At 36.7% G+C, this 17679-nt stretch overlaps 1 protein-coding gene across 1 annotated transcript in view; it reads left to right on the forward strand.

Annotated features, from left to right (window-relative positions):
• Positions 1-17679, forward strand: part of LOC127961344 (ADAMTS-like protein 3) — a 150144-nt gene that overhangs the window by 10321 nt on the left and 122144 nt on the right. Inside the window, exon 3 of the mRNA XM_052560422.1 lies at positions 11601-11720. Coding sequence (XP_052416382.1) covers positions 11601-11720 — 120 coding nt within the window. The remainder of the gene's footprint in view (positions 1-11600; positions 11721-17679) is intronic.

Below are 17679 nucleotides of genomic sequence, written 5' to 3' on the forward strand. Positions count from 1 at the left end.
AGGACATTTATTTAAACATACATAAAGTAAAAATATAATGCATATACACTTTTCCCTTCAAAAGTTTCAGGTCAGTACAATATATGTTAGATTTTTTTTTTTTAAGAAAAATGAATACTTTTATTCAGCAAGGATGGATTAAATTGATAAAAAATGACAGTTTCTGTTTTTAAAAAATGCTGTTCCTTTGAATATTCTGTTAAAGAATTCTGAATAAAAATAAAAATAAGGTTTTCAGAAAAATATTAATCAGCAAAAGCTTTTTTAATTTTTTATTTTGCTGAAAATTAAGCTTTGCATCACAGGATTGAAATATAAAACAGTTATTTCAAATGTAAATACTATTTATGTATACTTTTTTTAAAAATCAAATAAATGAACCCTTGGTGAACAAAACATTAAAAATAAAACGTATTCCAAACTTTTGACCTGTAGCGAACTAATTTAACCTTTTTACTGACTCTTGTGATACACTTGACATAACTTATAAACTGAGGCTTATAATACAACAATACCTCATAATGATAAACAGTTTTTTGATACCTTTGAGTACTGAATTATTTTTATAATCAACATTAATTATATTCTCTCAACTATTTTTTCCCATTCGGGCAGCTCACTAGGTTTTGGAACAGAGCCCATGTCACCCCAAAACAAATATACTATACTGTGGTAATCTGTTCTATGTCCAGGTACCCAAATAGATCAGGAACAGCTGCTAGCAGATCCTCATGTTTACCCAATTCCCATTCTCAAGGTCAGCCAGACCCGTCTCAGAATTCCTCAACAGGATTTTCTCCCAACACGTCACCCGAGCTCTGTGAACACAGCTCACGGGGTGGTCATCAATGCTTGCGGGAACTGTTGACTTTAGGGTTATTGTCTTATAACCTCTTTTTATTGTTTTGTCAGAACCTCAGCAGTGCACAGAAGCCATCAATCAAGCTGGATTATTGGCTGGTTATGGAGTCGATTATGTTAGCCTGTTTCACCACTGAATAAAAAAAGTAATTCCAACTTTTTATTTCACAATTCAGATTTTTCCCCCCTCCCAATTGCGAGTTAACATCATGTAATTCTGACTTCCTTCTCAGAATTGCATGATATAAATGAGCAGTTTTTATTTTATTTTTTTCATAAAATTGCGAGATATAAACTCCCAGTTGTCACATATAAAGTGAGAATATTATAATAAAAAGTCACAAATGTGTTTATAAAGTCAAAATTGCTAGACGTAAACTTGAAATTCTGAGATATAAAGAATATAACGTTTATATCTCGCAAGTTCTGACTTTATAACAAGCAACTGTGAGTTTTAAAGTCAAAATTGTGAGATATTAACATGTGATTTTGATTGAAAAGTATTTTTTCCTCAGAATTGGTAATTTATAACTTGCAATGCCGAGTTTATAGTCCACAATAAAAAAAAAGAAAAAAAAAAGAAGGGAGAATTGCAAGGAAATGTCAGAATTACAAAAAAAAAGTTAAGAATTGCGAGATATACTTTATATCCTACAATTCTGACTTTATAACTCATAATTGCAAGTTTATATCTCACAATTCTGATAAAAATATTGAGAATTGAGATATATAAACTTGCATTTGCAAGAAAAAAGTTGAAATTGCGTGAAAGTCTGAATTGCAAGATATAAATTATTGTGAGAAGATAAAAAATAATTGAGATAAAAAAATTCATTTTTTTATTCAGTGGCAGAAACATACTAACATTAAACTTTTAGAAATTAATTGATGTATTTGCTTAGTGCTCAAAAATGGTTAGTTCCTTCTCCAGTTGTCTGCTTTTGTTTACACATCTCAGTGTGAAGCAGCTGATGCCATCAAGTGCCTCCTAATTGTTTTAGGAAGCAAGTTGTGTGTAATTGCCTTGTAAGTATGTAAGTTTATGTATGTTTAGATATGTGAATGAGTGTTTGGCAACTGCCAAGCTGTACCTTAGTTACCCAGAAACACTTGCTGGCTTGCTTCAGGCACATTTGTCACAGGTGTCGGGTTGATAAAAGTGTTACCATGACATGAACCTCCATCCTCTTGAGCTCTTGCTTATTAAAGTGCTTTCAGAAGATAACAGAGATCAACAGACAGTTGGAACAAGCCAAAAAAGGACAATCTTGCTGTACGACCAATGACAGTGTCAAAATAAGGATTGCTGGTACTAGAGGTGTGTGATAATATTGTAATTTTTGTTTTAACAGTGTGGAAGCTGACATTATCAGGTATGACACTCATTTAGCAGAAAATTGTCAAAACACAATATATATGGGGGCAAAAATACCTCTCTTTGTGTTTTTGACTTATAGTTCTATATGAAATAGATCGGCAATATCACATGTGCAAGCCTGCTGTTTTTCCCAAATATCAGCATGATAAAAATTTTTTGTTGTATTGTTTTAATACAGCAGTTCAATAAACAGCTATGTTTTGAGTTGTTCTCCAAAAAACACCCAGTGATGTTTTGTTCCTGAATGAATGAATCAATGATTCAGTTATTCACTCGTAAAGACAGTCACTTGGTGACGGGACGTGATGTCTCCGTTTCCTCCTTCAGGGAACCAGGGTTACCATACGTAACCTAGACATTCCCTTTTAGTTCGAATTGGGATCCCTACCAAAGCGCCATGACAGGCTCTAAGGCTATACCATAGACTATATACACATGAGTACCGCTTAGGTCTCAGTATGAAACCCAGCCTTCCACGGTTCTCACAAATTCATCATGAAGGCCTGACGATGGACATTCCGCCATATCCAGCTGCCGAAGGTAATGGAGGATCTCAACAGGGTCTACAGAACGGACACTCTGGAGCAGTTTTAGCAAACTGACATGAACTGGGCCTCTCTGTGCCACTACCCATTTGAGGTGTGAACACAGGAGGATACAGTCTGCAGCTCTACAAATATCTGTCAGCGAGGCACCACAAGCAATCGCCCAGGAGGATGCAACACTTCTAGTTCAGTGAGCTTGCAACTTGAACGGAATGGCACACCCTGTGCCTGAAAAGCCAGGGTGATGGCATCCACAATCCACAATCAACAGAGATTGCATTCCCTTTCTGCCAGTCTCCGTAACAGACAAAGAGTAAGTCTGAGGTTCTGAAGCTTGGTGTCTGGTCTACTTAGCAGAGCAAAGCCAGGGCTGGGTCTGCCTCCTCCGGGGGCAGCGCTTGCAGATTCACCACTTGGTCTTTGAATGGTGTAATGGGAACCTTGGGCATGTAGAAGGACTGGGGCCCCAGGATTACCTGGGAGTCAGCCATCCCAAACTCTAGGCACAAATTGTTGACCGAAAATGCATGCAGGTCCCCTACCCTCTTGCTCAGAGAGCTCTCCCTCCAATGCAGTGATTGGCATCTGGTCATCGGGAAGAGCACCAAAGGATAATGCTGGTACGCTCTTTGAAGAGGGCCCAGCTCATTCCTTTGGCTGCTCAATTGGATCGGAGTACTAGAAGAGCAGTGGGTTCCCGAGGGTTGGTTACCTAAGGGGTTTGCTACTGCTGTGATCCTCAAAACCACCTGTGCCACTGCTGGATTTAGTTCTCACCTGTCGGACTCCAGGACAAGCCTTAGATCATGGCAAGGGCAATGGCAACGGAGCTCCGTCTCCCTTGAAGAAATGGAGCCTGGTCAGCAGCTCTGAGACGGTCATGACTCATCCGCAAACTCCGCCTAAGTGTGTTTGCCCGGACACGTGAGGCAGCGATCGTGACCATCACCCAGTGCCAGGTAAAGACCACATCCAGAAATGTATGGGTGAAACGGAATCTTTAAAAAGATGATCCGTCGTTAAGCTCGTAGCTCACTGAAGAAATTTGGATTGAGCAGAATGATGTTGTCGCTCAGCTCCAAAGCGAAAAGCTGGTATGCATTGCATCTGCCGCCTTATTATACTCACGCGTGATCAGCAGCATCTGGATGCAATAATTGCATGCCAATGTGCATTGGCTCATTTCGATTCGATATCCCAATCTGTCGGTCACCGACGTGTCGTTGAGTGTGACCGACTGAAAGGGAACTGCATTTATTTATTTAATTATATTGCAAATTGTGTTATTTGACAAAAATTATTGCCATATTGATTTTATTCTGATATATTGTGTAGCCCTAATTAAGTGAACAACTCGATTCTCTCTTCAAATCTCAATATTTATCCATTGCTCAATAGAAATGAGTACCTGTAAGATGGACATTCATGGGTTGGAGGTAAGAACTTGAGGACAATGTGAACAAAAGTGTTCTTGTGCTGCATGACTTCTAAGTGATGGAAGGCCTGCTTTCATAATGAGATCAAAGATCTGGCACCTTCATCTAACACCTGCATTTGCTAAAACATTCAGCCTGAGGGTAGTACCAGCAGAACAGATCAGTGCCAGTGGCTAATGAAAGCACACAATGAACTCCATTAACTTTGTACTTTGGTATTTAGACTTCAAATGTTGTGGACTAATTTCGATGTGTATAATATTGCAGAATCACGACACTTTGGTTGGCAGTAGCCTGAAGTTTGCAACTCTGGGTTGCTTTTTGTTCCCAAGAATGAGCCACATTTAATCATATTAATCCCTGCATATACCAACTCGCTTTTGGTACGAGAAAAGCAGTCACCAAGGACATCAAAGTATGGCCATAGGGAGCAAGCTCAACGCTGCAGGACAGTTTTGCTTCTGCTGACTGGAATATGTTCAAAGAGGATGCTACATGCTGAGATTACACTGATGAATATGCATTATCCATCAGCAGGTGGGTAGATGATGTTATCACCAGAACTATCGCTGCATGTCACTAATAAAGGCTCTGGTGTATACTGACTTTCCTGGTCCAGTGTTTACACCACCGCTTTTCACTGGTGAAGCATTGTTGCTGTCTTGCTGGAAATTCACACTCTAAAAAACACTGTGTTAAAAACAACCCAATTTCGGTTGTTATTAACCCTGAGTTTCACTCCTAGCCAAAATATACTGCGACTGCCTTTATAACATGTCCAAAAACAAACAGTAAACATAAAATAAAATTGAATGATATACAGCACAGTAACGATTTTATAGATAGAATAAAATTTATACAAACCTGTATTTTACTGACGAATGTATCAATTCGATGGGGCTTAGAACTGATCTCTCCAGAAGAGAACGCAAAATCCCTGCAATAAATAACTCAACTGCTGGGTTATGTCTGACCCATGATATGAGTAATACAAAATCAACCCAAACACTGGGTTGTTACAGGAGCAGGGTAACACAAAAACTACCCAAACAATGAAAAAATAACTCAAACAAGTAACCCAAAAGGCTAAACCCATCATTTGGGTTTAAAAAATAACCCAGGATTTTTAAAGTGCAGAATCAGGCAAAAGAAGTAAACAGTTGTGACTGTGAGCTTGCAGTCTGAATCAAATGTTCCCATAGCCGGTTCACAAGTTATTGATTCACATTCTTTTGATGAATCACCTCAGCATATGACTCACTTTTTGAATTCCAAGTCTAAAATGAAGGAAGTTTTAAATATAGTTGATATGTTCATATATATGTATGTACACTACTGTACAAAAGATTGGGGTCAATAAGAGGTCTGCATTTGTTTGATCAAAAATAAATTCATATTTTAAAATATGATTACTATTTAATAATAATATTTTGTTTTCTGTTTGAAAATATTTAAAAATGTAATTTATTAAAGTGATGCAAAGCAGAATTCTTCAGTGTCACATGATCCTACACAAATATGCTGATTGGCTGATCAAGTAATTTTTTTTCTATTGTTATTATATATTAAAAACAATTGTTCTTTGGAAATTGTGATTTTTTTTTGTTTTGTAGATTCTTTGATGAATAGAAAGTTCAAAAGAACAGCATTTCAAAAATCTTAACTGTAATCTTAACACAAATTTTAACATAAAAGTCTTTATTGTCACTTTTTATGAATTCAGTGCATCCTTGCTAAAGTTTTTTATTTATTTTTTAAATCTAAATCTATACATATGTAATGCATTCATATATATATGATATATTGAGTTTAAAGAAATCTAAATTTGAATTGTGCTTTGATAAAAAAAAAAGAAAAAAGTTAGGTTTCTTTTATGACTCACTATGCGTCTACATTTCTATAGCTTCTGCCAATAGTAAAAAAAAAAAAAATACTCTGAAAGCTTTTATGTGACGTCAGGGACATTATATTATTGTCTTACAAGAGGCATGTGACCCAAATTGTTGTTGACGCTTTTTCCAAAGGATTTAAAGCCAGGATGCTTTTACCACCCCATAGACACTGCTCAGAGTAAATGATGAATCTTCATTGTCCCACTGACTTCAGAGCTGAGGAATGTTCGAGTGACCAGATGTTAACCTGGCCCTGTTTTAACGAAGCTCTCTTTCTGGAAGTTATGATCCAGGATTAGGTCTTCCTCTGACTGTACCGATCCTTGGCACCGAGCGCTGAAAGTCAAAAGCTTATCTAGGGTTAGTCCGGTCTGAGAAAAGCACTGGCCTGCTGCCATAAACCCAGAGACCAGCCAGAGTTTTCTCCACATTGTTGAGTAGACTCACTCTGACAGCGCCGTGACATTCCTTCGCTCAAAGCCTTTCGTTTCCAATCTTTGAAGTTAGAACTCTCGGTGCGGCCGTCGACTTAGTGCTTTACTTATTTGGCACTTATGCCCTGCTGAGACAATGTATCTACAGTTCCCTAATAGAGTGCCTGATGAAACATCTTCTGGCACATAAAAACACGCACACCTGTGCCGGCTCTTGCAAATGCCAGTGGAAGGGAGCGGAGCCTTTAGTAATGAGCTTGTTTGTGGCTCTAAGTTGAAAGAAACCCAGTATGGTTACTCACACTTTGCCTGATGTTCAAGTCGAATCAAAATCAGGGCAAATTACAGAATGAGTTAAGAGCCGTTCACAGCAAGGAAGAGAGCGCTGAGCATAAAGTTTAATTTAAACATTCCAAATCTATTGTTGGAATCTCTTTTAGATTTATTTTTTCTTGGTGATGTACGATAAAAGCATCAACTAATCAGAATCCACTCAGCATTAAAGTTCTATACCATTTAGAAACTTATGACTTTATCATCTTGTGGTGTGGATGCTAATATAGTAAGTATATAGGATATTGGATTTTTGCAGATATGTTTCAGTATGCTTAACTATAACAATAAATGTGAAGTTTTAAAAGCTAACTATATGAGAACTTTCTATTTAAAATTAGAATTCTGTTAGAATAGGTAAGTCCACACCACAGCTACGCTCCCTGGCCAAAAAGAAAAGTCTCACACATTAGACTGCCTTTAGCTTTGATTACAGTGTGTATTTGTTGTGGCATTGTCCCAGCAACCATTTATTTTCATCAAGAGTTGCATTTATTCTTGTATTGACAATGGCAAAGTCAAACCCTTCTTCAAAGTGCACTCCATCACATCCCAAACACTTTCAACATGGTTAAGGTCACGACTCTGCGGTGACCAATTCACGTGTATAAATTATTTCATATGCTCCCTGAATAGGTTCACAGTTTGAGCTCAGTGAATCCTGGCATTGTCATCCTGGGATACGGACATGGGTATCTCTTCAGACATGGTTGTTTAAGAAATGAAGAGATATACACTGCATCAGTTAGAATTAAAAGAATTGTAACCAAACATAATAATCACTGTAACCAAGATCCAACCATAAACATTGCTTGTTTAAATCCAAACAGTAACTTTTTGTTGATTAAAAAATACTAACAGCCAATCAGAATCAACCTGTTTTTAAAGAAATCGAGCATTTAAAGAGGCAGATGATGAAACTGCAGCACACACTTATAATAAACACTACTTTATTGTTTCTTGGTGCGGACACTATTATAGTTATCGTTATCTTTATTGTTATCGTTCTTAGTGTGAATAGGCCTTTAAACTGATTTAGAGGCAGCCATCCAAGTACTTTCTCTTAAAATAAAGAAAAGACTTAGCATTAAGCCTATTAAAATCTGATTTGTGTATAGAAACAGAGGTGGCTTTTATGAAAGGAGTTTGAAGCCCTCTTCCACTGAAATACTTTTTTTTTTGTTTAGGGCACTTAAAGGATTGTATGTCGGACTGTGAACATCCTTGCCGTGCTTTTTTTGCAACTCCCTTTGGTTTCTATTCTTGGTTATGAAATGAAAGTCATTCCTGTTAGCCATATTATTTTTGCTCTGTCAGGGCTGTTTCCTGTGAGAGATGATGAGAGATGGCTGAGCTGCTCCACTCTTTTCTTTGCTCGCACGTACAGGAGGGAGTTTGTTGTCGTAAGTCTGTGTGGGCCCCTGTGAGGTACCTTGGGGCCTCATAGGGAATTTATTGGAGTAGATGTCCCCTGCTAACACAGTCAGCACCTGAAGGATTTGTGTGTGTGTGTGTGTGTGAGTGCACTCCTGTATGCTCGATGATGGTGGGGTGTTTACAGGGGGGCAGAGGGACAGGAGAGGCGACACATGAGACTTGTTTAGGCTGCGAGGAGCCCAGACTGAACTGTGTGTTTGGAGACAGACTGCAGAAACCTACATGACAAACAAAAACTTAAACACATTTCACACACACAAAAACACATTGATTGTGATCGACAAAAACAGAGAGTATCATCTTTATTTTGACTTTGAATTGATTTATTATGTAATAAGATCTTTAGATCTTTAGGTTATAATAATATTAAAAATTCAAATCCAGATTTTGATTTTAAAAGATTTATTATAACATTTTATAAATTTTTTCCCCAAAATTCAATAAATCCATGATACTTATTTTTCCCAAAATGCAACAAATCCATTGAATCAATATGAAAGTTATTTTTTTAAATATCGAAACTGATAAAAATACACAACATAGTAAGTTGATCCACATATGACAGCCTCTGAACTTGGTCAATACTAATCTTATATACAGGCACTGGACTAAACATACATTCATCACTCAACGCTTCCAAAATGAATTCAATGGGTCATCTTGTTAATGCTATAAATTAATTACAGCTATAAAAGAACATTTCATCATGAACAAGAACATGAACAATATCACATTAGACCACAGAAATTACAAAATGACATTTCCCTTACTTTCAATTTCCAAAAGTGCATTCATCTTTTCCATTTTACATTCATTTAGTTGACTATTGCTATGTGCTGTATTAACAAAAACATAAATGGAATTAATACTAACACTAACACAAGCTACGCAATATTCGCATGTCAGTGATCTACAGCTCTGTGTATTAAATGCTTCTGAATAATTTCTATTTGAAAGCATGTGATGGAGATTTACCGGTAATATTAATCACAGAATCGGCTTTAAAGAGATGCACATGAAAAATCATATGCGATTTATTTTGCAGCCCTTGTTTGTTGATCACAAATTACAAAGTAGATGATAAAAACTAGGATGCCGGGTGTATTCAGAGCACCGCCATTACTGTCTAGAGCGCGTGGAGTGGTGCTCTTTGATATACCTCATTATGCAAAAAAGGGAGATAGGCGTCTGTCGCTGTTTGGAAAAAAAGGGAGAAAACATGACCTAATAAAAATGTACTCTTCAAGTTTTAAGTCAAAAAATTTACTTTTAAAAATGGTGTTTTTCACGTTTTGGAGCCAAACTCTTCATATATACATATATATACATACAGTACAGACCAAAAGTTTGGACACACCTTCTCATTCAAAGAGTTTTCTTTATTTTCATGACAATGAAAATTGTAGATTCACACTGAAGGTATCAAAACTATGAATTAACACATATGGAATTATATACATAACAAAAAAGTATGAAACAGCTGAAAATATGTCATATTCTAGTTTCTTCAAAGTAGCCACCTTTTGCTTTGATTACTGCTTTGCACGCTCTTGGCATTCTCTTGATGAGCTTCAAGAGGTCGTCACCTGAAATGGTCTTCCAACAGTCTTGAAGGAGTTCCCAGAGAGATGCTTAGCACTTGTTGGCCCTTTTGCCTTCTGTCTGCGGTCCAGCTCACCCCTATACCATCTCGATTGGGTTCAGGTCCGGTGACTGTGGAGGCCAGGTCATCTGGCGCAGCACCCCATCACTCTCCTTCTTGGTCAAATAGCTCTTGATGCCTTCAGTGTGACTCTACAATTTTCATAGTCATGAAAATAAATGAAAACTCTTTGAATGAGAAGATGTGTCCAAACTTTTGGTCTGTACTGTAGATACACACACACACACACACACACACACACACACACACACACACACACACACACACACACACACACACACACACACACATATATATATATATATGTATATATGTGTGTGTGTGTGTGATATGCAGTAACATTTTGTTTTAAGGTGTCCTTTTTATGCGTTACATGCTTACTATTATAATAACACTTAATTATGCATAATTGCAAGTAAACATAAGCCAAGTTTTCTCAAAATAATTTAATTAAATCATTTTTAATTTGTTGTCAATTTTTATTTATATAGAGTTATTTGAGGGAAAAATTGTGATGCTGTAGTTGATGGCTGTGTATAAATAGTTTTGACAGTGTTGCTCAGTTCAGAAATAGATGTTTCCAATTACTGCATTCTGCATATGAGGAAACAATAAATATTCAAAATTAATTCAATCATTTATGGTTGCAAAACTTATGTTGAACTAATGAACTTCCTCTATGTTGCGAGTCTGAATCTCGAGCCAGTTCTACTGAATTTTGTCCAGCCCTTACACACACACACACACACACACACACACACATATGGATAGCAGGACTGTTAATCCAGGCTTGTCAGTGAAAGTCTGTGTCCTGATGAAAGCGGCTCCTCTGACCATGTGCCAAACTCTGCTGCTCTTTAGGGCGTAGGTGCTTGGAGAAGTAGTCAGCCTCACACACAGACACTCCCTGGGCTCAGGTACAAAATTAGATTCACTTTTGATACCTGGTACATTTTGTTTTGAAGCTCCAAGCACTTGTAAATAGTTCCCCTTTTAATGAGCAGGGAGGGGAAAAAAGCTTTTCAGGAGCTCACTGTGATTTTATAACCTCCTTAACTTCCATAAATTGTTTATAAGTGTGTCACCAGGCCGTTCTGAGAAAGCCGTCGGCCTAGCATTAGCACTGTAAACACATGGTAGCCTACTTCAAATTGGTCTGAACGATTCAGGATTTGGTTCATGTGCTGCAGCTAATCTTTCTCAATAAACTTCTAAGGCGAAGGGAATTTCAGCTCTAACAAACCAGAGCTGCTTTCTCTTCTGTGGGCTTCTTACTGTCTCACAATGGACTTTTGACACACTATCGGTTACATTTTCTTTTATTTTTCCACGCTGTAGTCTTTTATCTCCTATTAGTTTGGGGGATGTCAGAGATGGATAGCAGCTGGCAGGTTTTGAGTTTCATTTTATGAGTCAGGATGACTACTAGATATATGTGCAAATATGCTTAGCTCATGAATATTAATTAGGTCATATTGAAGTGTGACACTGATAACATTTAAAACATCTTTTGTATGCTTACAATACATTATGGTTTCTCAAAAATGTAAGCTGAAGGCTCCTACATGATGTCCACAGTAATTTAAAAAGTTAATGTGGTTGTTGTGGTCTTGGTTTACAGGGAGCAGCGAGCCAGACGCAGAGTGCTTACTTCCTCCCTGAATTTGCACTTTCTCCACAAGGAAGCTTTCTGGAAGACACAACAGGAGAGCAGTATCTCACCTACCGCTATGATGACCAGGTCAGAAACACAGCAGCACACGCTCAGTACTCATCTGTTGAAATGATTTGTATGAATTAGACCCGAGTCGCACATGCCACTTCCTTTTGTGGTGATTTAATTGCACATCCTACAACTGCTGCTCCAGAATGATCATGGGTCACTAGCTTCTTGAATTTAATACTATCTAATAGACTCTGTCTACTAGCTGTCTACTAGCATTGGGTAAAATAAAACATTTTTAATTAGGTTTAACATTTCTTTATCAATATTATTCAGTGTTGAATGAAAGGTATGAGTTTAATTACTTTTATTATGATATATTACTATGCTTCCTATTAATTATCACTAATTATGCTTTGGAACAATCAGTATGTTGAAAACGCACCTATGATGCTGTCTGTAGGTAGATAGCTCACTAGGTTTTGGATCAGATCTATACATTTGTTATTAGAATTGCATGAGTTTTTTTTTATAGAAAAGTGAACTTGGTGTATGATTGAATGAGTCAGCAATAACATTTTTAACAATTATATTTTAATGCAACTTTTTCATTGGCCAGGTTAGAATCAACTTTTTATAATTTACATTTTATTTTGATGCAGAATAGATAAATGCAATTTATTAAAGTCTATTGTACATTTATATAAAACATACATTTTTTATACAGTATTGCTCAAATGTTTGGGGTCAGAAAGATTGATTAAATTAAACATTAAAAATTTATACTGAATTTCAGATTAATCCTGTTCTACTGAACTTTCTGTTCTTCAAAAAATCCTGAATTAATTGCATCAAAGTTTCCACAAAAAACAGTAAGTTTCAAATTTAAGTGTTACATTCAAATTACATTTGAAACTATATAAGAAAAAAAGTATTTGGAATTGTAATAATATTTCACTATATAGCAAATTTTAATGTATTTTGGATCAAATAAATGCAGTCTTGGTGAGCTTAAGATACTTTTTTCTAAATCATCAACAATAATGGATTTAATATACCTTTGTATTAAGCTGTATTTTAGCTTTTAGCTTTATTGACCAATCAGAATCCAGGGCCAGAAGTATTCTTTTTGAAATAGTGAAAGAGTTACTAAATATGGGAGCACAAGAGCTGTCGATAATGTAGATTTTGATTTGTTCAGAAATCACAGATATAATATATACCTTCAGTGACAGGCGCTGTGTTAGCGGTGGTTCTTTGGGACTCTGCTGTTGGCCTATTTCCTCTCGGTACGATCAGTTTAGACTTTGAGATCAGCCTCTCGGCTTAAGGGCAATTTGGGCCAGGCCTTCTCGGTAAACCCTCTGTATCAGGAAAGTCCAGGTAAACCTGAAGTTTATAGGCATTATAAAGCTCTGCCTGACTGTTTTCTTTCGAGTGCCTGCCCTGGGATCCATTAACCCAGACACACTGTGTGCCATCCGACTGTTTTGGGGCCTGTTATGGAAACCTTGCTTTGTGTCAGTCCAGCACTTATGTCTGTTTCCAGGCCAGTTGTTATGTTTGTGACGTGTTGGCATGCATGTCAAGGATGGCTTTTATTATGGTGATTTAATACAGGAATGTGACGGTGGCTCGGCAACCATGCAAACACATGCTCTTCCTGTTGTTAGGATGAACTTCCAGGCATTTCTGCACACATGAGCTTGTACTAATGTACTGCTGTTGTATATCAATGCTGATAGGTGTGTGAGTGGGTCTGTGTGTGTGCAAAAAAAAATCTCAATGGCTGTATTTGCAATTGCATTCTACCATACTGCTCTTGCTTTTGCTGTGTGCATATATTGTATGTTAATTTATATTTTTCAACTTCCTCAAGTTGATCAATTTGGCATGGATTTCAGTAGTTTGGCTTTAGTTTCCCCCCAGAGTTTAGTTTCAGTATAATTGCACATTTGTATCATTTAAAAATGATTTATGTCGTTGCATCGCAGTTGGGTTGTAAATGTTCCAGTTATAGAACATAACGTATACAAATAATTTAATAAAAATCAATTAATTTATAGCCATTTTTATTTTCTTACCTTTGGAAAGATTAATATGATTTTAATTGATCAAAAAGAGACCAGTTGGGATTTTAGAACTAAAAATAAAGAATTTTCATTTGAATTGCGTCACACATGTTGGTTTGTAAATCAAAGCGCACGACGAAGGAGATATCAAAATAGTTCTTTTAATTATCCACAGGAACGAAAGGGCACAACCAAACACAAATTCAAATCATCAAACATCAATAACAGACAAAGCAAAAATGGAGAACAAAGATTTTTAAATACTGGGAACACAATCAGTGGGAAACAGAAACAGGTGTGGGGTTAATTAATAAACTAAACAAGAAAAGGAACATGACCAAATAAGGAACTCAGTAAGAACAGAAGTCAATACTGTGACAAATTGTGTGCGACAAATCATGTCTTATCAAATAAAGAATAATTTTTTTTTTTTTTTACAAATTACATTCACCAGTGTTAAAACTTTACTGGGAACAAAAGGTAGTTGTTGTAAGAAAGGTCTATTTGTTCATTGTCATTTTGTCATTTTAATATTGCTTTTTACTTTGTACTATTATAATATTCATTCATATTTTGAATTCGAATTTGAATCTCTTAGTTTTTACATTTTCATTGTAGTTTTGTTGTGTTTTTTATATATATATATATATATATATATATATATATATATATATATATATATATATATGTATTCTTTAGCTTTTTTTTTAGGTTTGAATTTTTAGTACTTCAACTTAAATTTATTTATCTTAGTAAGTTGCCAAAATATATATATATAATATAATAATAATATAATAATAATATATAAGATATTAAATATATATATACAGTTTTTGCTTTAATTATTATAAACATCACCGGTTTCACATAGTATTTTAACAGTATACAGTTCCCAATGATTTCAACACAGTTTCCATTCTTAGGCAGACACCGAAAATGGCTGTACTGAAAAAAGGGTCCCATTTCTGCCCATTATGGTAGAATAAAGTCTTTTATACTGACTGATGTTTCATATTTAGAATGTGTCAAAAGATGTGAAACCTTTCCAGTCATCCCGTCTGCAAGGTAGAGGGCTCTTCTTACAAAAGAAAATGCCACCGGCCCCAGTGCTGCGTCTCTCCAGTAAGTCGTCTCTCTTGCCAGAAAGAAGGTGGATACCATCCAGGCCTGTGCCTGCTGAGGTTAGCCACAGATGTAGGGCTTTCCCCTACAGACACGGGGCTTAAACTAATAGATAATGCACATGTTCCCTGCGGGCATCTCTCCGGCCAGCCGAAGCGCCTGACAGACAGGCCCATAGTATAAAGCAGCTTTCCTCCTAGAGCCCTGTAAAGCATATCTAATGGTTTTTTGTGTTGCGCTACCTGCTTGAGACTTTGAGTTTAGCCAGCTGGAGTTTTTTGGCTATGAGCAGCATGCTAGTGCCAGTGTTTCCACTTACAGTCAGTCCAGTCCTTTCTAAAATAAGTTCTCGTTTGAAAAGACGTGACACTGTGCAGGCAGAAGACGGATTTTAAATGGATGGGTTCGGATTGTGTTGATTAATTAAGGTCAAGGAGCAAGCTACGGTCAGGGCGATTTGAACGTCTGGGTTTGAGAAGGTGTTCACCTTGAGAAAGCAAGTGCCAGGTTTCATCTTTGAGGTCTTTGATGGGGTATTTGTAAAACTGGCCCCCATCTGTTGCATGCCGATGTACTTGGATGGAGATTTTAATTGGGAGAGTCAGGCTCAGCAGGACTAAAAGCACTTGCATACTAACTACCTCTGAAGTGAACTATGATGAAGAAAGCAGGAGGGTGTTGGATTTGAGCTGTAAAAAGTATGAGATGCCTTTAATAGTTGGTTTATGCTTTATGTATTTGTAGCTAGATGGTGAAGAGGTGTTATGCATCATAGCTATACCTATATTTTGTGGTTTACCACAACTGAAACTGTATTGACCAATTAGCATCCAAATGGACATTTCAGCATTTCGATGTGTAGACATGGAGCATTAAAGGAATAACTCACCCAAAAATAAACATTTGCTGAAAATACACCCACCCTCAGGCCAAAATGTAGGTGAGTTTGTTTCTTCAGAATCAATCACCAAAAGAATCAGTTCAGTTCAGACGCTCTGTGTGTCGGTCTGCTTCACGCTGAATCACACATGCGCAGTATCATCAGCTCCTAGTTCACGAATAGGACGCATCTGACAGAAATGGTTCTTGACTCGTGAACGAGTCATTATCTCATTATTCATCTTCAGTTCTCTCTTCACAGCAGTTCAGTCAGTGTACTGTTTGAGTAAATGAATTACTCCGGGATATTGGTTTGTTTGAACTCCGAGGGAGTGTCAGCCACATTAAAAAAGTTAACAGCTTAAGTCATTTGTGGATTAATGCGTATTGGAGACGCGAGGGTGAGGGTAAGTTATTAATGACTTATTTTGCTATCTGTTAACCCTTTAACAGATTTTAACACTCTATGGCTTTCTTTTTTCTATGGAAGGCAAAAGAAGATCATTTGAAGAAATTATGGTTTCCAAAACACTGGTCCCATTAAGTGCTCAAATATTTTTTGGGGCCACTGTATGTTTTTTTTGTTAGTCTGTCATTAACAATCTAAAAATCTAAACTGACTTTAAACATCCCACAATAATATGTCAATTAAGATGCATGTGATACAAATACAAAAACATAATGTCTCACAACATCTCGGGTTGATATTTGACTTGCATTTAGAAAGATTATTTTGGGCACTTTTGATTTCATAGTGAAGCAAATGCAATAGAAAAGCTCATTATATGCATGTCTAAGCACAATTTTGAATATGTAGTAATTTGTTGTTTTAGTTTTATACATATCTAGGTTTTTGATTTGATTTGCAAAATCACTTCTAAAATATCTCAATGGTTGGTGAAATTGAGCAATTACTAGCCAATGTGGCTGGCACAAAAAAAGTTAATTTCCTTCGCTGGTTTTAATGCAATATAATCCTATGTGATGGACAGAAGCTTTGTGGGTCCTCTATTAGCGTCACACACTTGTGGTTCTCGGATCAGTTCCAAACAGCCCTCAATTCCCAGAATGCACCTAGTAATAATCTGGAGTCTCGTTACATGCAGTGCCTTGCTGCAAAAGAAGTGATGCACACCTCATATACGGCCATCATTAAAGAGTCATTTCATACTCTGCAGAAATGAGTCTCAATCAATGGCTGCTTCTGTCTGTAAGTGTAGATGAGCTGTAGTCTATCCATCTATCCATCTATCTATCTATCCATCCATCCATCCATCTATCTATCTATCTATCTATCTATCTATCTATCTATCTATCTATCTATCTATCTATCTATCTATCTATCTATCTATCTATCTATCTATCTATCTATCTATCTATCTATCTGTCATCCATCTATTGTTTCTTCTATTGTTCTATCGTTCTGTTGTTATATCTGTCTGTCTATCTGTCTTTTTAGACAAACCTTGGATTCTGAAGTTTGTATGTTTTGTAAAACATTAAAAAATTCCATGATATTTAAAAATGTATCGAAAGTCTGTAGCCCCTTTGACTCTATATTTGTAAATAACAGGCAAGTGAAGCATTTGATTACGCAGCACTTTGGTATTTAGTACAGAATTTTCTCTCAACTTTGTGTGTGTGTGTGTAAATGTACATGCCGAGCTGCTCCTAATTGTCTCCAATTAAAGCCTGAATTATTTCCAACTGCTGAAAAACACGTTTCATCACCCCACTGCCTGCTAATGCTTATAAGGCCTTTTTATGCAATGACACCCTTGATCTATTTTTAATGCGGCATTTCCATAAATTCGCATCTCTGAAATGCCGCTTTTGACTTTCAGGTCCTCGTGCCAAAAAGGATGTTGGTAATGCCAAAGTTGGGATGCTAATCAAGACTCTCTTAGTTGTATGGGACATCTAGTGTTTTACCCTGAGCTCTTTCAGTCGAGGCTTGTGTGAAG

Source organism: Carassius gibelio, chromosome B7, assembly GCF_023724105.1.
Source record: "Carassius gibelio isolate Cgi1373 ecotype wild population from Czech Republic chromosome B7, carGib1.2-hapl.c, whole genome shotgun sequence".
NCBI classification, from domain to species: Eukaryota; Metazoa; Chordata; class Actinopteri; order Cypriniformes; family Cyprinidae; genus Carassius; species Carassius gibelio.